Below are 22543 nucleotides of genomic sequence, written 5' to 3' on the forward strand. Positions count from 1 at the left end.
AAAAATAGGTTTCCATAGGAAAGAACTGCCTCTGTCCAATAATGTTCGAACATATATTTTATCAACTCACATTTTTCTAGCACATTCTCAGGTGTCAGGCATTATGCTGAAAACCTTACATACAACAGTATGTGTTGTAATCTTCTTAGAAACTGTACAAAGTAGATAAAACAATTTGATATACAGTTTTCTTGAATAGCTGGTAACATTGCTGAAATCCTGACTACCTTCAGATTTTACCCGTCTTCTATGCCTATGTTCACTTAGATCAAAGTTTATTTATTTATTTATTTATTTTACTTTTTTTTATCTTCATTGATTTTAGAGAGACAGAGAGAGAGAGAGGGAGAGAGATAGAAACACCGATGAGAAAGAACATCGATTGGCAGCCTCCTGCATGCCCCCACTGGGGATTGGGCCCACAATCTGGGCATGTGTCCTGACTGGGGATTGAACCAGCGGCCTCTTGTGCATGACTCGACACTCAACCAGTAAGCCACACCAACTGGGCACTTAGATCAAATTTTAAAAGTTAGTCAATTTTCACAGATGGAAATACATGCACTAAAGAAAAGCTCTCTACAGAGGTAATGATTGTCTTGGTATTATTAAATTGCTAATGTGCTACTTTTATTGTTTTCAGCCAAAAAAAAAAAAAACTTCTTTAGTATGTAATAATGAATTATTATCATTCCTATTGTTTTACTATTCTTACTAGAAATCCTAAATAAATTAAATATGGAGTTTCAAGCCCTGGCCAGTTTGGCTTGCGGTTAGAGTGTCGGCCTGTGGACCAGAGAGAGTCCTAGGTTCAGTTCCCACTAAGGGCATGTACCTCGGTTGCAGTTTGTCCCCGGCCTCGATTGGGGTCGTGTGGGTGGCAGTCAGTCAGTGTGTCTCTCTCACATCAATGTCTCTCTCTCTCTCTTCCTCCACCTCTCTCTCCCACTCTATCTGAAGATAAATACAAAAATGTCCTTGGGTGAGGATAAAAACATATATATGTGTGTGTATATATATATATATATATATATATATATATGTGTGTGTGTGTGTGTGTGTGTGTGGATTTTCAATTTTGAATCTTTTAAAAGTGTAGTTCTATATTTTCCATGACAATGAATAATACAGGCTCAGGAACGGTAGAATATATTAAATGCGAAAGAGATTATATTCCAGCACTTTTTCAACTGCTGTTTCACTGTTGCAAACCTTGTGAGTATCTGTGGGGATTTTTGGCAAACCTGGGAGTTGGTATATATACCAACTCATGATTTCAGCAATATATATATTTTTAATTCTCACCTGAGGATATTTTTTCCATTTATCTCCAGATAGAAGAAGAAGGGAGACAGAGAGAGAGAGAGAGAAATGTCGACGTGAGAGAGACACATCAACTGGCTGCCTCCAGCACGACCCTGACCAGGGCCCAGGACAAACCACAACCAAGGTACGTGCCCTTGATCAGAATCGAAACCACGACTCATTGGTCCGAGGGCCGACGCTTTAACCGCTGAGCCAAACCAGCCAGGGCAGTGTTTTTTCCTATAACACACTGAACGCTGTTTTATGAAATGTCCAGAATGCATGTAGAATGAGAGGGGGAAATGACTGACTATGCTTGGTTCTTGTCTCAGAACAAGACTTGTCAACTTTACTAAAAGCCTTTGCTTGGACTTCCTAAGGGGCAGTAACAAAGCTTTCCAGATTCCTTTTAGATCAACTAGCACTAGATAGAGCAAGAATGAGGAAGAAACTTGTATGGATAACATGGGAAAGTAAAGAATGTAACTATTACAGCATATTATTGACAAGATGCAAATCAGGGATAGGCTTCGCTTATTTAACAAATGGTTTATGGTAAAAACACGTCGGGAAAGGTTATTCTGAACAACTTACAACCAGTCTGGCCCTATAATGAAGAAAATATGCTTATAAAATATTATGATTTTACAACTTAGGGAATTCTTGTCAATGTATTGTTACATTGTTACAATAATACAACTGAAAGAGGAAAATCTACCGGATTGTAGAAACTCCCCTTGTTTCCTTTCCATTCCCTTGCTACTATGGGGATAGATAAAAACATGATCTGAGTGTTGAGGTTGACCCGTGGTACCATGAAAACACAGGATCTTTCTAAAACTATGTATTCTATCATCTTGTCATCTATTCCCCAAAATTATTTCTTTTAAAATGTTAGCTACTATATTCCTTAAATCCAAAATCTAAGAAACACTGAAATATAATACCATGCAGTGAAAAAAAATCAGTGACACCTCTAGATCAGAATATCCTGAAATGTGAGTCACACCTAGTAATATTCAGGTCAACTCTCCATAGAAATGAAACTCCTTCATGGGTAGAAGTATGACATCAAACTCTAAATCAGTTTGAAATTGCAAGGTTCTTTTAGGCAGGACTAGATCAGAACGTTGACAGTTTTTACAAAGTCTAAATGGCTTCAGTGCTTTTTGGATAGTATTTTCTTGAGCCAGATAAAAATCTTAGAATTCTACCTATGACTCTTTCAAGGATTCTTGAGGAGTTTCTGATGAAAGAGCATTTTGTTATGAATCTATCTCCAAGAGTACAGTAGTTGTATGTAACTCTATGTGAAATCTTATTGATGATTCGTGATGGTGGTTTCAGAGCTTGGTACATAATAAAGTACTTATAAATTGGTTAACATTCTCAGACTTAAGTTTCTGAGTTGCTATGAAAACAATGACTGAGCCCCTCCCATAGTGATTACAGTCAAGGCTTTTCAAAGTGCCCTAGATTATAGAAAACTGAAACTTTATTCTCAACTCAAAGAACAGTTCATTTAAGTCCAATAAAAACCCATCAGAAATGATCATCACCTTTATCAGAAAATTAAATACAAAATAAAAGATGTATGAAACTGTTGAAGAAAACATTTTTCTTTAAGGAACAAAACAACCAAATACAATGTTTACACATGATTCAATCCTGGTTGAAAGAAACAGGCTCTAAAAGATATTTTAGGGACAACTGGTGAAATTAAATGTATCCTCTGGATAGTAAATGGGATTAGGAAAGTATTATTCATTTTGTTATGCGTGATGAAGATATTGTGGCTACATAGGAACATAGCACTATTTGGGGAGCTATATTTGCTGAGATATAAAGCTTGAAGTATTTAGGAGACAAATGTCATGACACTTACCCATAATTTACTTTGAAATGGTTCAGCAAAAAATAGCAATATCAGTGTACATAATAATGGTAGATAAAGTGAATATGAAATGCGAACATCTTTTGCACAGTAGTCTTTCTACATTTCTGCATGTTTATATCTGTAGTTTTAAAAATTCTTAGACTTCTTATTTTGTTCTTTCCAAATTCCACTGGGCACAAAGGTTTAAAAGCTAGTTCAAAAGCTCGCTTTCTGAATTATGGTTTTTTTCTTGATTTCAGTACAGCTGAGCGATAAATTTCACCCTCAAACTAGCGGGTATGATGACAGTGGCGCTTCCTCTAATCAGCTTCGAACCTCTTCTTAAGTGTTAAATGTTGTGATCTTCAACTACCCCATGCTGTATGTGTGGTCTGGATAAGATATCTCAAGGTATTCTCAGATGCGGGCAGGTTATAAGCAAAAAGAAAATACTTAAGAATATTTTGTTAATTCTAAGAAAAGACTTAGAGGAACATGAAAATGGCCTTTCCATCTTTGAGGGATTGTCCCATAGAAGATTTATAAATTAATTCTATGCTGTTCCAGGACCAATGAGTAGAAAATTTAGGAAGACAGATTATTAGTGATGATTTTTCTAAATAATTCACTAGCCATTAATTAGAACTATTGCTACTTAGGAGCTTTCTGTGCCATCACTAGGAATCTTTCAAATACTATAGAACGGAGTCCAACTGTGAGCCCCAAATAATGTAGGAAAAATGTGTCTGTTTGATTGCTTAGTTATCTACCAAAATGTCTATTTACTTCTGATAATCCTGGGGGAAGCCTACTGACCAAAATCCGAGTGATAACAAATGTGAAAACCCATTAGCAATTTTTTAGAAAAATCAATGCTAATTAATACCATCTTCCTTTTATTATATTTTATAGTAGTTTCACTACAATGCCATGAAATTTTACATTACTAGCTCCCTAAGACATTGTACGTTATCATCTGACAGTTAATAAATTCATGTTTTTCTGCTGCTTCTCCAAAAAACCTAACAGGCTATTAGAAAAACATTACTGGTGATTTTGCTAAAGCCATGTGAAACTTCACAGACATAAAGAGCAGACGCTGAGTAACTTCTAACCTGAATCTGGCTATCAATGCATTTTGATTACACAATCCACATCCAATACTATCAATCATCATCAAAACTTGACCAAGACTGACCAATAAGAATGGTGTACCACTGCCCTGGCTGGTTTGGCTCCGCGGTTAGAGCATCAGCCGGTGTGCCAAAGAGTCTCAAGTTCGATTCCCATCAGGGACACATACCTGGGTTGCAATTCAGTCCCCAGTCCTGGTAGGGGTCGTGCAGGAGGCAACCAATGGATGCATCTTTCTCACATGGATGTTTTTCTCTCTCTCCCCCTCCCCACCTCCTATTCTATCTGAAGATAAATGGGAAAATATCCTCAGATGAGGATTTTAATAAAAAGAATGGTGTCCACGTCCTCCAATACCATAACACAATCATTCTGAGGTGATAATTCTGTCTAAGGTAAATTATGAGTAGGGAGCTACATTAAGACAACTTACGGAGTGGAAATTACCTATCAGGTCCTCGCCCATTCAGAAGCAGCATCACCCTTCAGATCTTACACAGAAACATGGGATGAGACTAGCAAGGTAAAGGGTATGCCCAGCATCACCAAGCACACTTAGTGTGAAACTGTGAGCACACACAGTTCCCAGGAGAGTGACTGGAAGATCTGAGTGTCGTTCATTCATTCTAACCTAATGATTTTGACTGCTCTATCCACTGGCTGGTCCTAACACCGGTAGTCCTCAGACACCACACTGATTCAGCAGGACGTTTCATTCTAACTGGCATTGAGGCAAACCAGAGAAAAGTCCATAATCAATTCAAAGTTCTCCAATGCAGTCCTCCAAAGACACAGGTGCTTTAGGTAGAAAACAAATGACACAGAAACTGAAGTCTATCCAGAGGAAGCTTGCATGGCTGACCTCCACACAGCTGCAGTGACTGCCAAGTATTGTTTCCTGTAGTTGTTTGGTGTTCATAACACTCCCGAGGCTCACTTCCTGCTACCCCTGCACAGATGAGCGCCTTCATCCAGTCCCACCCCCACTCCACCCCACCCACTGAGCACGGAAAGCAAATGCCAGCACTCCTGGATCCCTACCAGTGTGCATAAGCCATTACAAAATAACAGGGAGAATAAACACGGAAAATGCCATCCTCCTTTTCCACAGGATCCGTCGATAGGAAACGCACATGCACAACAGTTGAAGGACGAAAGGTCAAGGGCTTTGCATCACGGCTGCTTATATAGACAAGTCCTTGGCAATTGTAATAGCACGCACTGGTGTCAGCCAGTTCTCCTCGAGGGTTTCTCAACCACTGCATTCACAAAAACAATTTATTGAAAGCATATTAGACTCAATGAACTCCATATGTCGCTTGGATAAATTATACTTACAGGTATATGACAGGGTTAAGGATCTCTGAACACAGCTGAGATGGGATATGTATGTATATATTTGCCATAACCTTGAAAATACAGACAAATACTCCCAGAAAGTTTCCTAGTACAAAAATAAATAAATATTTCCATTTTTAAAGTAACGTATTGGCCCTGGCCGGTTTGGCTCAGCAGTTAGAGCGTCAGCCTGCGGTCCAGAGAGACCCGGGTTCAGTTCCGGCTAAGGGCACGTACCTCGGTTACAGTTTGCCCCTGGCCCTGGTTGGGTTGTGTGGGTGGCAACCACTCGATGTGTCCCTTTCACGTCGATGTTTCTCTCTCTCTCTTTCCCCCTCCCACTCTATCTGAACAAAAAATGGAAAAATGTCCTTGGGTGAGGATAAAAAAAAAATTTAATAAAAAAATAAAATACATACTGGATTACAAAATATATCTACAGAAAGTGAGTGTAAATGCCATTGGAACTTATACTATTAATTTAAAAGGGGGGGGGGACACTTAATTGCACCTGCTCCATTGTTTCCTCTTACAGTGTTCTTTCTTCTCTCTCCTTACTCGTTCATCCATCCTAAATGCCCAGAGCTCTCAAACTCTGGCCCCCATTGCATTGTTCTAGGAAAGGTCGGCACAGTTTGCAACCACACTCACTGCATCAGCTTCACACAACTGCCCACACCACAACAGTTCTGTACAGCCTCCTCCTTCCCCCTCCCCCACAGTGCTTAGCTCAAGTGCACAGTGGGTCATCTCAAATCCACCTGAGAAGAACCACTCACTGGCCCTGCATCAGAATCAGTGCAGACCGACCCAGCAGGACCCCAGAGCCCTCCCCCTCCAGCCCCAATCTCTGCAGGATCTCAAGGTCCAGGTCACCCTGTTTGCATCTTACCCTCAAACTATAAGGACTCTGCAGAACCTCAAACATCCCCCATGGATCCCCGTTCTGTATCTTCCTGCATGACATCCTCTCTTTCTAGAAGGTGCTTTCCCACTTCTGCTTGGAAGCAATGCAGTAAAACCATCAAAAACATGGTCTTTGAAGGTAGACATTGTCTCAGTTCCATGCTCCACTGTCTGTAAGCTATGATTTATTTTTATGACTCTGTATCTCAGGTTCTTTGGCCATAAAATAGAGATAAATACCAACAACTAGGACTGCTGTGAGGCTGCAGTAAAATGGTAACACAAAGACACAGCACAGTGAGTAACAGCCCACAGCGCACCCTTCTCTTTTCCTGGACAGGTTCAAAACACAGAGGCTCTGAGACACTGAGTAATTTCCCACACAGGTAGCTGGGGACAGATTCGAAGCAGTGTACGTATGGGTGTGACCTTGAACTAAGTCACTAAAGATGAGGGGGCGAGAGTTAAGTGGAGGAAGGGCATTCCAGGCCAAGGAAACTGTATTAATAAACATAGTGTGGGGCAAAAGCAGGTTTACAGTAGTGCATTGGCAAAGAATACTTAATAAGTAATAATACAAAAATAAATTCTGTGTTTCACATACTCACAACTGCAAACCTACTTTTGCCTCACCCTGTATTCCTCTGGAGGGTGATGATGACTTAATGATTTGGTGGGACTGAAGAAAGGCATTTAATGGGGGTAGGAAAGCAAGGAATAAGGTTAGAAAGGCAGACAAGGGACCTGATCATGAATGACCTGGTGTGACTTGTAGAAGGGTTTAGATTTTATTATCCTATAAGCAGCAGAGACCCACTATCAAGTTTGAAACCTGTGTGAAGCAAGAGCAGTTCTGCGTTTTTGTAAGATTACTCTGAAGATTAGTTCAGAGGGAGTCAAACCTGAAGGCAGGGCATACACTTAGGAGATTATTTCAATAATCTGGGTGATAGCGCCTTAACTAAGGTGTTTGTAACTATGTAGTTTCTAGAAGGCAGAATAAAGGAATAGCTTTACCCAGATAGAAATTGGATTTGGAGGGGGAAAAAAATAGTTCAGTTTTATACACAGTGAGTTTGAAGTGATCAAGTGATACCTAAAAGCTACTCATATACAAATTTTAGAACTCCAAGATGAAGCAAAAGTGTAACTGTTTTCCTCACTGCAGAACTTATCAGTGCCTTTACTATGTCATACTCCTCCCACAGAGGGAGGATATAACATGCAGAGTTTACCCAACTAATTTGAACAAGAATGTTTTTCCCAGGCTACCTATTAACATTTCTCAAGACAATGGTATTTCTTGGGAAATGCCTTTCCAGGTTTCAACTGTTTTAAGGTTAGAAAACAATGAAGAGTTTTTTGAATTGGCTCAAAAACTATTAGAAAGCAGACCAAACGTGAGCTTGAATAAACACCAGGGTGTAAAGAATGACCCTGACCCCTGCATGGCTCAAGTTCTAGGGTTCTGTAAGAACTGTAGGAATGAGAAAATCTGCCTGATGTTAAGTACTCCTGTGAAATATACCAACAAAGACAGTGAAATAGATGTTGAGGTTCCCAAAAAGGTCATCTCTGGGCAAAAACAAAGGAGAATCCTGCTAATGATGCTGAAATTGTGTCAACAGTCAATCAGATCCACATTTGGGAAGGCCAGAGCTGTTCCCTCCTTCTCTGCTTAAACAGACACAAAGGAGGCCTTGGAACAAGCTTCCTTTGTTCAGAAGGAATCACTGGAGAGCTCTTAGTTATGTAAATACAGGCAAGCCACCTACAGCTCAGGGGCAGAAAGTGAAGGAGGCCTTTGTGGGTAGACAGAGGTGGTCTCCTCTGTATCAGAGAGGCTGGGCCGGCTGGAGGGCGGAAGCTGCTGCTGGGCAGGAAAGGTCCACAGCCTTCTGGGAGGAAAGAGACCAGAGGATGCTCTGAGAGCGGAATGTGATGCCCCCGTAGAGGTCGGTTAAGGAGGCCCTGACCCAAGCTTGCTGACAGGAAAGCCCCTGAAGAGAATTCACCGCAAAGCTGGGGAAACATGGCCTGGCCAGGCCCACTGCAACGGTTATAAATAAGGTGTTGTGGCAGCAGAGAGAAGCCGGGCTGGGCAGTGTCAGAGCTGCCGAAGCAACCACACAGGAACAGTCTTTGAGAGCACCAGGCTAGCAGGGCACCTGCTGAAGGTCGAGCTCCGCGTGGTACTTGGAAGCAAGACTAGTTAGAGTCCTGGAGACTACAGATACCCCAGAGACTCTTGAATACTTTAGGATGGAAAATACTTGGAGGGAGAAACATCAAATTTCTAAATAAGAGTGCGAGTTCAAACAAATAACTAAACAGAGATATTGTATTTACATGCCACAACACTTCAGCCTGGGTACATACGGATAGATGAAAACTGTTTCTAGTTGCTGATCAAGGGGCATACACTAGCCAATAAGGATCTCTCAAGCCATGTCAGGGTGAGGTCCCCGAGGCCACTTGCAGCTGAGAAAAGCTGAGGAGTCTTTGGATGGGAGAGTTTTCTTGTGACCAGGGAGACCAGGCAGAGTCCCTGGGAGAGGTTCTCAAGTGTCCTGACAGGATGGGACATGGAGATTCACCTGTCACCCAGGGACAAAGCTGAGAGGCTGGCCTGAGGTTACTGCACAGGCTGGGCAGGAAGAGGTGCTTGTGCCTTATACATACACCCCAAGGTGGACAAGTCCGTCTGGGAAAGGGAGAAAAGTAAAAACACACAAACTACAGGATGCAGCTGGAGCAAAAACTCTCCTAAGACATATGGTAAGGAATTACAGATGGGCCAGAAATCCCAGCAATGTTGGGGGTGGGGGATAAAACATGAAAGCCTCTTAGTGGAGACAGGACAGACAGTTGTGACTTCCCATTACACAAACAGTTTTAAAGCCCTTTCTGCATTAAGTTAACCACATATCCCTGGGCAAGCTCAAATTTATGTTTAAATGGCAGTGTATTCAACGTGCTGAAGAACCAAATCGCCTCCTGTCCTGAAACTGATATAGCTGTTAATTTGGTTTATATCCCAGGGGGAAAACACGTGATGAGTATTAAGGCATCAACTACCTTCAGCAAAAATTTCATTACAGATCTCTTAACTAAACTCTCAATGCACACTCACACACATAAAACACAAATATTCTTACCACAAAAGCCCTGGAAAACAAACAGTATAAATAACCACGTGTGCTTACACACATATATGTGTGTGTGTATTATAATTTTCTTAATACTCTGAGCCAGAAGACTCAACCTAAATAAACTGAGTTTCAAGAAAATGCCACTCGCACTGGCCAGATGGCTCAGATGGCGGGAGCATCGTCTCATACACCCAAAGGTTGCAGGTTTGATCCCCAATCAGGGTGCATACGAGAGGCAATTGTTCGATGTTTTTCTCTCTCACAAAAAGGAAAAGAAAATGTCATTAGAATCATCCACATTCAGAACTCTGAGTGATCTCTACCCAAACTATTAGTTTCAGACTGAATCTAAATCTGTACATTTGATTTATTAGGCAATATGCCAGGCACTTTTCATCCATTAGCCCTTTCACAACAACTCTGTATGGCAGGAATTATTCTCTCATTTACAAATGAGGAAACTGAGGACTAGAGGGTTCAGTGACAGCTCCACAGGGCCCCACAGGACCCTGTGGGGTTTTCTGACTCCTTGGTCCATTTTATTTAAATCAGTAAATATCTCCACACCCTACTCATTTCTAGGTGACAGAGTTAGAGGCTCCTTTAAGCCCTGTTTACTCTGATGTTTTCAGGTCATCTTCAAATCATTCTATATGGTCCAAAAATATAGTCACAGCTGGGAATCTCAGGAGGAAGGGAGTTCTCAGGCTGCAGAGGCACGCATGCCCACTGAACCTCGTGGTGCACGGACAAACATGGGACGGATGTCTGGTGACTCGGAGCCTCTTCCAAAGACCATGATACACCTGGAGTCACTGGTGAGGAATGGAAAGTATCTGCCATGAAGCTGGGGCTGCAATTTAATTGTGTGCGTGCTGCTCCGCACAGCTGTCCTAGGACTGTGCCTCCTATCTCCTGTGCTATCTATGAACGGTCTCTAGGACTCTGTGCTCCTATCTCCTGTGCTATCTATGAATGGTCTCTAGGACTCTGTCCTCCTATCTCCTGTGCTATCTATGAACGGTCTCTAGGACTCTGTGCTCCTATCTCCTGTGCTGTCTATGAATGGTCTCTAGGACTCTCTCCTCCTATCTCCTGTGCTATCTATGAACGGTCTCTAGGACTCTGTCCTCCTATCTCCTGTGCTATCTATGAACGGTCTCTAGGACTCTGTGCTCCTATCTCCTGTGCTATCTATGAACGGTCTCTAGGACTCTGTCCTCCTATCTCCTGTACTATCTATGAACGGTCTCTAGGACTCTGTGCTCCTATCTCCTGTGCTATCTATGAACGGTCTCCAAGTGGTGTGGAACTTTGATAACAGGAGAAAGGTTCACAGAGCTACACAGCTGAAATCATCTGACAAAATGAGTGAATCCCTTAGATTTCTTATTCTAAGAATAAAAATACTGGCTAGAGGAAGACGAAAAGGAAGACTGCTTTGGTTCCTGTCATGGGACAATCCACAGATGTATGTATTTGGCTTTGGGCATAGCTTGATTCCAGCTTCCCATGATGCCACTAGGATCCTCCTCCCCTCTGCTCCCTCTGAACTGGGTCTGTTTTGAAGCTGCATGTGGTACCCAGAGGGCTGTAGCTCCTCCAAGCCTCATAGCCACACCCTTCCATAGTAGGAGAAGAGCTAAATAAAACTGCCCATGCAAATGTCTTAGCACATCACACTGGACCTCATCCTCAAACCCACCATCATGGCCAAAGGGGTGAAATATCATAATTATTAAACCAGCCGACTACATGATTAAAAATAGGAAAAGCGTGATTTCTCAGTGGAGACTGAAGGCACAGAAGGGGGGAGAAAGACGGCTGTGCAGCATAAACTAGATGGACACACATGACAAAGAACAAAGCGTATTTCCTTGTCTCGCTCCCCCAGTAGATTAGTACTTGTACTCAGTTAGAAATGCAACCCCTATGTTTACCACTGAATCTAAAACCAATTAACACTAGTGATGATAGTTGTAATCATAGCAACAATAAGAATAACAGCTAATACTTACCAATATTACATACATTGGACCTAGGTACTGTTAAGTACTTTACAAACATTACTTCATTTCTCATCTAACCTCAACGTATAGGTGGGAAACTGAAGCTCAAAGAGGTTAAGAAACTTGCCAAGGTCACATACGAGTAAGAAACAGAGCTGGAACTGAAACTCCGATCCAACTCAGAAATCGTGTTCTTAACCAAAACATGACACTACCTCTTCTCAGTAATGTTCTTACTTGTGCCCTTGCCCCACCTTTACACCAATGCTCTGTATTCCTTTTGACAGTACCTGTCCTGAGCCTTAATGAAACTATCCTATTGCTACTAAAATCAGCTGGAATTATTTTGGCCAGGTGTGACTCTCTTTGATTCAAGAACACATGTCACCTTACACTCGTAAGGTGCTTCCTAATAATTGAAACAATAGCCGTGAGGTCCATGGGCAGCAGGAAGCAGGCTTCATGCCCACCCAGAGCCACCAGGGGAAGGAGCTGACTTCATCTCTCATTGAGGCAGCAGCAGCCTAATTATTATTACTCACTACAAAGGACCTCATTAAAGAAATGCCCTATGTGCTTTTGCACTGCAAATGTGCCGATGAACAGCAAGAATGTTCATCAGAAAATGACAACCTGAACAAAGGAATAGAAAACCCTTCAGGTGCAGGATGGAGGTGAGCAAACCTACAAATTCTGTTGCAATGTACAAAGAAACATAATTCCTAGTATTCAATATTCCAGGGAAAAGGTTTTTTTAATACTGTTTCTCAAGCAAAGAAGCCAACTAACAAGAGTTTACTATTTTTGTTACTAGAAAGCCAAAAAAGGATCCATCTTTTTTAACAGTAAGAAAGTAAAGGTTTTTTCAGAATTGCATGAAAACATAAACCTGAAGCCAGAGAGAGAAGCTATAAGGGTTCTTAAAAGGACACCCAATATCTACCCAAAAAGTGTCAAAGCATTTATTCATAAACATATATGCGGCCCTATGTTCACTGCAGCATTATTCACAGTCACCGAGACATGGAGACAGCTCCGGCGTCTTTCGATGGACTGGAAAACGAAGAGTGGTACCTACATACAAGGGAACACCACTCAGCCATGAGAAAAGGTGACAGCTACCACTTACGACAACATAGATGGATCTTGAGAATATGATACTAAGCAAAATACGTCAGACGGAAAAGGACAAAAACCATACATGTGATTTCATCCATATGTGTGACAGACACAGGCCGTAGGAACGTTACCAGAAGGGAAGGGGGATGTGGGAAGCTGAAGAGGGTAAAGGGGATTAAATATATGGTGATAGAAGGAGACTTGACTTTGGGTAGTGAGGACACAATGCAACATACAGATATTAACCAATGTTACACCCAATAAATTTAATTTTAAAGAGCCTCTGCCCACTTCAGAACAGGACGAGTGCATCAGCAGCGGTCTCAGACGAGGGTTCCCCTCTGTCAGGAACCTTTCTCAGTATTCACCACACCGAGAGTGAGAGTCACGGTTAACCTCAAGGTCTCTGCTGACTCCTCAATGAGTTCAGGTTACTACATTCACTCTCCATCCCTGGGTGATGTTTTTTGTTTGTTTGTATGTTTGTTTGTTTTGAAATCAAGGTATAGGAAGTGTTCAGAACTATTCTGATTTTTCTTGACATATGAGTTTGAATTGAAATGAATACCCTATTAACACTGGGTACAGAGCTCAATCCTAGAAAAGAAAGGTGACTCTGCAAGGAAAATTATCTCAGGTCTTCTAGAGTGCCCCAAATGTATGCCCTTCGCCATCACAGTCACTACGTGAAAATCTGTACGTTTGTATTGGTTGGCACTTTCACAGCCTTTTCCCGATTTCCAAAAGAAGACGCATCCATGTCAGAGTCTAGGATTCAAGGCAGATTTCCTGAACCCAAACAGAGAGAAAGCCTGGACAAAAATCAGGGAGAAGGCACCACAATGAGGAAAGAGAAGGTGTGGCTGAAGGTGGATTGTCTGTACAGACCAGAATCCGTGATTAGCCTTAAACCACCACTCTGTGTGGATTCACGCAGTATCCTACCATCTTCCTCTTTCTAAGACAACGTGTAATTAAATACCAAGTGACATCACTTGTGCTTTTAAATTTTGTAAATTTCTTTGGTTTTCTCCTATGAGTTCATCCTTTCCCCTGAGCATCCACACAGCAGTGAGACCCAAATCATGGAAGGCAGACTAGAAAAGCAGAGGCCTGGGCAGTCAGAGGCCTGAGCTCGGGATCCGGCTCTGTCCCTACACAGGGAGACCTTGACCCCACCGTTTAACCTCCCCATCTCTCAGTTTCCTATCAGTTCCCTTCGTAAGACCATTAGGAAAATCAAATGAGGTCAGTGATACAAAGCACTCTGAAAGCTTCAAAATGCCATAAAAACATTAGATACTGTTATTGCAAGTAATATATTCCCAAGCAAAACGTTGCCAAGTATACATGAATCCTAGGTTCACTATTTGTATGAATTGAGGCAGAGAGAAGCGCACAGATATAGATATTGTTCATTTTAAGTTCATTGAACATTTAGTTAAACTCCAAGGAATGGAGAGAAATAAGCTCACCTGTCTACTACATCCTGTTAAAATTTATATTCACAATATCAGGAATTATTTTGTGTGTAAATTAACACTCTGTTCAGGCTTTTTAAACTTAAAAACTAAACACTGCATGAGTTATCCAACCCCATTGCTTGGAACCTAGGCTTTGGCACTGAGGGCGCTGAGAGCACCTCCACGCGGCACTGGGGGAACGGGGTCAGCGTGTGCAAAGACCTGGAAGCTGCTGGCACACGGCACCCGTGCGTGATGTCCACACACACCGCAGTGGAGAACCACCAGGCCTGGTTCCAGCCACCAGCTCCACCTCTGCTAGACATGTGACTTGCGGTTTTCTCCTCTGGACGAGGAGGAAAATAAAAGTACTTACACTTCCTAGGGCTGCGATGACGAAAAAAATACACATACAAAGATTGAAAAGATACCTCTTAGACTAAAAGTGTTCAATAAGCGGGGGTTTTGATAGTTTTGCTTTGAGTAAAAACGTTTCACAGGAGTGATGCTGGTAAATGATGGGGCAGCGTCCTGCATTCTCTCATTTTCAGCGATTTGTGTAGGTCTCAGGTAGGTAGTTCTGACAAGCTCGCTGCACCAATGTCAGCAGCCGTAAAAATGTGTGTGATTAACTGCAAGTGGTAAGAAGAGGATCAAGTTCTGCTTCCAACTTGCCACTGCCAAAATCTTCTAGGGAGCCAGAAATACATTTACCCAGGAGAACCATACAATGTATTCCTTTGTGATCAGCTCTTTATAATCTCGACGCCCCTCCAGCAGGTCTAATCAATCCAGCATTTCCAAAGGATTCATATGACCCCCTGGTCTGTCAATACCATGTCTCTCCAACTTGAAGGAAATATGAAGGGCTCTTTGAAAAGCTTTGTAAAATCTAGACCCTCCCCCCATTTTTCATTTCCCCAATTCATTTCTATTTTTCATTTCCCTAAAAGAGAGGGTGGAAAAAAAGGAAAATCAAAGATTAAAAAAATAAAAATAGCCCTGGCCGGTTTGGCTCAGCGGTTAGAGCGTTGGCCTGCGGTCCAGAGAGACCCGGGTTCGGTTCCCGCTAAGGGCATGTACCTTGGTTGCAGTTTGTCCCCGGCCCTGGTTGGTCGTGCGGGTGGCAGCCACTCGATGTGTCCCTTTCACATCGATGTTTCTCTCTCTCCTCCCGCTCTGTCTGAACAGTGTAAAAATGTCCTCGGGTGAGGATAAAAATAAAAATAGGGAAAAGTGTCAAAAGGTAGAAAAAGAAATATCTTTTTAAGCTGTTAGGGTGTTTTACGGGGCCAACAGCTTTGAGAACGCCCCCCCACCCCCATCCCCACCCCCCGCTGGGGTTCTATCTGACTCCTCTTTGGCTTCACCGCTTCAGTTCATGGCCCTGGACAATGTGCCACCACCTCCTCACAGGAGACGTGGTTTTCAGTTCCTCATACTTGTTATCAAATGTTACCCTCCGGCATGTTTTCTGGATCTCAAGACAACTGAATTATATGAGTAAGGGCAAACCTCTCGATATCATCTAGTTTAGTTTTGTGTTTTGTTTTTCCCTTCTTGTGTGCTTAGTTTCATAAAGCAATTATATCAGCAGGGGCTAAAAAAGGTCACCTTAACTACCTGTCTCTTTTATGGCTTCTTACATGTAAGCAGTTTAACTTTAAGCCCAATAGCTACAAAAGAAAGACCATCACTTTTGAAAGCATGATTTCAGTCACCTACTCTACACAAGTGTTTGGTGTATACATGATAACATTTACATTAAATGTTAAGATTAAAACATTTCCATGTGACAGATGTCATTGAAATCCAACAGAAGTCTGCTGAAATTCAAGCAAAGGAGTTATTTAACACTCAAACATTTCAGTGATTCATGTCTTCCCCAAGTCAAAACAATTGAGGGGCAACAGAACATTCCCAACTGCCAAAAATTGGGAGTACTTGGAGTATCAAGAAGACTGGAAGGAAAGAATACTGATCCTCAGACCCAAGGCCCAACCAACTATCTGAAGGATGAAATACAGTAACCCTACCCTCCTACGTAATCAGCAGGAAAAGGTACCTCCGGATAAAAGATTCCTCTTATACTGCTTTAACTAAAAATCAATTCTAATCTCATAGTGACCATTGCTACCACCACTGTCTTTGTTTTGTTTTGTTTCAGGATAAGCCACCAATGTGAAATTTAACATAATTCAGATACGAAGGTCACTTAAGTCACATGTCCTATTTTAACAAGATAAGAAACAGTATTTGATTAAAAGTTCTCCAATAAAAAAAAAATTAAAAAGGAAATGTACAATTACCTTTCCAAAGTCACGGACATCAAACAGGTCAAACGCCTCAAAGAGTTCACTCTTTCTCATTCCAAACGTCTCGCAACAGGCCGTGAGGAATGTCCGGATGTTCTTCAAACAGAGAAACTGAGGAACAGAAATAGCGGTTAGTATGCTGTGCGTCACCCTGAGCTGCCGACTGGTCACACCCGGGACGCGGAAGAAGGCAGGAGGAGCCCCCAGCCTCGGAGGCTGCTCCCCGGTCACTCCTTCGGCAGGACCACTGCGTGCCCGCTCCCGGGCACAGGGCACGGCTGCGAACGAGGTGCCCACGTGTCCGTCTACTGCGAACAAGGCAGACAAGGGCAAACTCAGCAACAACAACAGAAAGGTTTGTATTTTCACGTGGTGATAAGCGCAGAAGAGGACAGTAAAGCCAGGAGGAGGGCTCGGGAGTGCTGGTCCGGCGGGGTGGAGGGAGCGCAAACGGGATGGTGAGAGAAGGGAGGTGTCGGGGAGCCGAGGACAGGCAAGCAGCGGCCCGGAGGTGGTGAGGAGCAAGCCCCGAACAATTACAGGACAGAGCGCTGCAGCCTGCAGGAGCCCCACCCAGGGCCCTGCGGCAGAAGTCGGGGTGTCTGAGGCGGCGCCGAGATGGTCTGGGCAGCGTGCGTGACCAGAAGAGGTGGGAGGTGCACAGAAACCTGAGAGGACCAGAGGGTGAAGGACCTGCGGACACGCTTTTACCCTGATTGAGACAGGAAGTCGCTGGAGACAGTGGGGCAGAGCAGGGACATAATCTGATACTTTTCAAGGGTCTTTCAGGCTGTTTTGAATACTGATTAAAAGGGGCTTGAGCAAGGGTAGGTGGGCAAACCAGACGGGGCTGTTGCAACAGTCCAGGCGAGAGAGAACTGTGGAAAGACTGGGTGTGATCTTTGTGTTAAAGTTGAGATGCCCGTTCATCATCCAAGGGATGTGGGCAGCAGGCAGCTGGATATACCAGTCTGGAGTCCAGGGTGCCGGTGTGTACTCCAGGCACACATTTGGGAGTCTTTCGAGTGTATACAACGTTTTGCCATGATATTGTCTGACATGACTCTGGGAGAAGGCAAAGGAGAGGGGAGGACTGCAGCCACGTAAGCATAGGAGATCAGGGAAGAGGCTGAGAAGAGTGACTGGTGAGAAAGAATAACCAAGAGAGCAAGTTTGCCCTGAAGCCAGGTAAAGAACGTGTTTCTAGGAAGGAGTGATGGACTGGGTCCGCTGATGATGATGGTAAATGAGATTTCGACCAAGCACTGTCCACGGAACCCGGCAGGGTGAAGGTCATGGGTACACCTTGACAAAAGCAGGTGCCCTTGGAGGACTGGGATGACCAGATGATTGGAGCAGGTTCAGAGACAATGGGAAGACAAAAAGTAAAGATAAAATACTGACTCTGGAATTATGCTGCGAAGGGGAACAGAGGATTGAGGAGGTAGTCAGAGAGACGATGAGGGAAAGCTTTTTAAAAACAATGGAAGCGGTTCCAACATGTTCCTAGTTTGATGGGGAAAACCTGATAGAGAGGGAAAACTAAGTCATGCAAGAGAGAGGGACAGTCACTTAAATGAAGTCCTTGAACTGTCATGTGGAAAAGCTGGCCTTGGCGGAGAGCCTGCTCAGCTCGTCAGCACTCATAGGGGCCAAGAGAGAAGGCAGACGCCATGGACAACGTCAAAAACCAACTGAATGTCCTACCACTGTCAAAAAGACTCAGATCCACCTAAGCAAAGGACGCACATGCTCTCAAAGTGAATTCATCCTTTTTGGAACCACTACCTGCAATGGCACATGTAGAAATGAAATCATTCACCTCCAGTACGTAAGAGAGCCCCAGTAGCTTAATGACGGCATCTCTGGTTTCTTTTCTTTAAGCACTCAGTGTTTTGTTTTGGTTTTTGTTTCTCATCTTGGTTTGTTCATAATTCACAGGAGGCGCATGTTACTTCCTCTCCATTAGAAACATTCAGGTTTTTCCATGGGCTTGACTCCGATGCAGTTTGTCCCCCTTTACAGGAATCCTGACACGCTGAAAGGTTCCAGGAGGGTGAAAGCCACAGGGGACGCGTCAGAAGCCCTTTGCAGCACAGGAGGCAGCAGCCAGGGGCAGACGCAGTCACTGCTTCCACTTTGAAAACTCCAGGGGGAGACCTTTATGACACAGGACTGCTCTGCGTGTAGCTCTTCCGCACAGAACCGCTTATTTACAGATGAAAAGCCTTGCCTTCGGCCCAGACAGATAATAATTACTCTCTTGGGGCTTCTGCAACTGCTGTCTTGCCATATTTTTTACATAATTAAGTGCCTGACTCATCGCTCACCGAAGAACAAAACATTGCACCTGCCTCCAAACTCCAACATCCCCCGTGTGGGAAAAACTACAGTAGACTTTCACCCAAGTGTAGCCACTACTGCATGCGTGCAAGAGGGGATTTTAAAATAATAAAAACAGGCCTTCCGCTCCTGTCTCGAGCCAGTCTTGACCTTCCTCACCCCTTAACTAGCTCCATTCTGTTACATTCCACAAATATTTACTGGCTTTGAAAAATGTCACAGTGTGCTCTCACTTTTCTAGGCAATGCTTAAATTTGGTCACCCCTTAACTGACATATTTTTTCGGTCGACAGTTTTCGAATGCCTGCCATGTTCCCAAATGCTGGAAATGCTAAAAATGAGGAAGACGAGGTTCTACCCCAAGCTTCTGTATTAATCTTATCTAGAGATTTTCACAGTTATCCCAAATTGGGCTGATAACACCAGGAACACAATCACTTAATGTTCTTGGGTGTCTGGCCCTGTGCAAGTTCAGAAACAGTCATCACAGAGGCCTTGGACTCAGCTGGGCCTCACAGCCTGTCCACCCCAGGATTTTGCCTTGTTTTCATCATGTTAAATTTAAAAAAAAAAACTCAAACCAAAAGAAAAGTTGAAAGAACACCATGAACACCCCATCGACTCAACAACTGAGATCTACCACCCTATACGCCTTGGTGTGCCAGCTCTTTATTTATAAATCTTATTCTGCAGACATTGTGGTACTTCACTTCTAAATAACTCAATGCATCTATCTCCTAGGAATAAAGCTGCATCCCCACAATACTGTGATCACACATAAGAAAATTAACAATTCCATATTATCTAATATCCATTCCATATTCAAACTTCCTGTTGTCCACCAATGTCTTTTTATACTATGTGTCCCCCAATCTAGAATCCATTGCAGTTGGTTGCTTTACCATTGTAGTATCCTTTAATGTAAAAAAATCCTGCTGTCCCCCTTTTTTTCAGACTGGTTGTCTTATAGAATGTTCCACATTTTGCATTCTCATTATTTTCTCATGGTATTATTAAATCTGTTCCTCCATCACCTGTATTTCCTGTGACCCAAAAGCTAAGTCTAGATCCAAGTCGAATACTTTTTGGCAAAAATACTTCCTATTTCATCACATCAGGAGACACAGAATGTTATTTATCCCATTGTTCCAGGTGCTAAGCTTGATCACTTAGTTAAGATGGTTACTGCCATATCTCTCTATTGTAAAGGTACACGTCCTCCTTTATATCAGTTAAAACAAAAACCTGGGGTGATAACTTGGTACCATGTGGCTGGCCTATTTCCCAATTATTTTTCATCATGGAGTTAGCATCTGTTGATAATTCTTGTTTCGATTATTCCATTTGAGACTGTAAAATAGTGATTTTTCTAATTCCATCATTCCCTCCACACTTAGCTGGTTTTAGTACCCAAACAAAACCTTCCCCGCCCTTCTACTGCCCCATACACTTTTTTTCTGCTCGTGTAATAACCAATTGCCATCATTCTTTTTGATGGTCACATTGCCCCAAATTTGAGCACTGGGGGTGCCTTCAAACTGGTTCCTGTGTCCTTTCAACATGACTATTTCCTTCGGTCAAGTTGCCCCCTGCCGATCTCATGTTTTCTCTGCCCCCGTTCAGGAATCAGCCATTTCTCCAAGCAGATCTGTCCATTCATATGGTAAATGGTGTCTAGAAACCAAAGTCTGAGCACCAGGCTATGCCCAGATTACATGAGCCAATCATATCAAATGTACCAATATCTCCACCCTTTGCTTAAGCAATCGATCTCTTGCAACAGGAAGAGTTCATGTAAATAAGACTGGCCTAACTGTCCTCTAACGCACCTCTCCGAGAACTCGATTGTTTTCCTGGTGGAATGCTAAATAAGCCAAGTCTCATCTCACTCCGTTAAGAAAAAAGGAAACTGGAGTTCACTGAAGACAACTGATGAACACGAGTTGGCTTTATGCCTGAAGGCGTGATTGGTGGTCTGACACAACGTTACCTCAGTGTAAATGTTTCTGCCTCGTGTGTAACAGAGATGATGTAGATGCACAAGGACAAGTATATCTCAGTAGTTCACGGCCACACCTTATTTTGGACCAAAAATTTTACAACTTTGCTAAGTCATTTATTTTATTTATATAAGAAAAATAAGATTTCTTATTTAGAATTAAGATTTTTAGGAAGCAAAGTTAAATAACTTTCAAAGTACCAACTGACTCAACACAGGAGAGTCACCAAAATGAAGGATACACACAATGTCTAAATGGCATTTTCTCACTGAATATCAATGAGGTATTCAAGGTAAACAGCACTATGTGTGTTCGAGCACAAGACGAGGCAAAGCATGGATCACTGTGGGCTGTGGGCTGTGGGCCGTGGGCCATGGTTCTGACCGACCCAATGCTGGAGGGGACGGTGACAGTGACCCTAAAGGGGAGCTGGGCTTACACAGCTAGCCAAGGGGCTTGGGCTTATGGTGGAGGAAATGGTGAAGGTCGAGGGTTTTACACAGGAGTGTGGAATATTCAGTTTGTGTTTTATTACTGCTGTTGTTGGAGTTAACATCTGAGTGTTTAGTAGGCATTATGCTCCATGCTACTCTTCATGCCATCTAATCCTCAACTCAATCGGGAAAGTTTTCAGTTTTGTTTTTGTTTTTTTCTTTTCTATAAACTGGGGCTAGATGTTTACCCAAGTTCATAGAACTGCATTTGCCAAAGTAACGAAGTCAGGATTCGACTCCAGACACTCTGGCTATAGAGGCCATATCCTGAACTACCGTGTTATACTGGTGCCATTTTGCAGTGTGTGGAATTCAATTTTTAAAAATTTTCTCTCTACAGGGGAGCTTATGTTGGGTAGGTAGGCAAGATAAGGACAGTTAGGATGCTGTCATATTAAGTAAATGAAAACATTACAGCGACTTGGACTAGAAGGAGGGAGGAGGAATAGAAAGAACTCTGATTCCTGGAAATGGACTGAATGCGTGTTGGGAGCAGAGAGAGGGAGAAAAAAGAGAAGAATTAAGAATTATACCCACAACTCTCTCTTGGGCACTGCCTGGACAGTGAGGACATTCACTGAAAAGGGTCACTCACTGAACAGGTAGGAGGACAGGGTGTGTGGAAAGGGGCCATGGATGGGCATTAATTCTTGTCTTCACATACGGACAGGCCAGGAGTGAGGTGCTGCCTAGCTTCTCTCCCAGGGGTAGCCAGGGACAAGTGACAAATTCTAATAATATGTGTTCCGCCTCCATGCTCACCCTTCTCTGCCCCTTCAGAAACACATGAACAGTTTGCTTATTTATTACAAGTTGAAGAATTAAAATGGTACAAAAGTACCCAACATCGATGCAGATAAGCTTCAGAGAAGAAAGTTTAATACCATCAAGATCTAGAACACCCTAAAATTACACATGGGGCCAGCATACTCTAGATTAGAACCGTTTCAGAACCAGGTACTTGTCACAACAGAGGGGGGCTAAGTGGCGTTGCAAGGGGGCGACGCCTTCAGTGCTGGAGGGCCCAGCTGTGGATTTCACTCCAAAACCTGAAAGAATCTGACTTTCTCCACTTTCCCCAAGTGTGTG

At 42.9% G+C, this 22543-nt stretch overlaps 1 protein-coding gene across 4 annotated transcripts in view; it reads right to left on the reverse strand.

Annotated features, from left to right (window-relative positions):
• VAV3 (vav guanine nucleotide exchange factor 3) overlaps positions 1-22543 on the reverse strand; it is a 290405-nt gene that overhangs the window by 214911 nt on the left and 52951 nt on the right. For 3 of the 4 annotated variants that reach the window (XM_036273378.1, XM_036273380.1, XM_036273381.1), the window contains exon 2: positions 16612-16728. In XM_036273378.1, the coding sequence (XP_036129271.1) occupies positions 16612-16728 (117 nt within the window). Of the gene's footprint in view, positions 1-16611; positions 16729-18405; positions 18503-22543 lie in introns of those variants that run through there. The other variant, XM_036273379.1, reaches the window with a different exon arrangement.

The sequence above is a fragment of the Molossus molossus genome, unplaced genomic scaffold, assembly GCF_014108415.1.
Source record: "Molossus molossus isolate mMolMol1 unplaced genomic scaffold, mMolMol1.p scaffold_m16_p_20, whole genome shotgun sequence".
NCBI classification, from domain to species: Eukaryota; Metazoa; Chordata; class Mammalia; order Chiroptera; family Molossidae; genus Molossus; species Molossus molossus.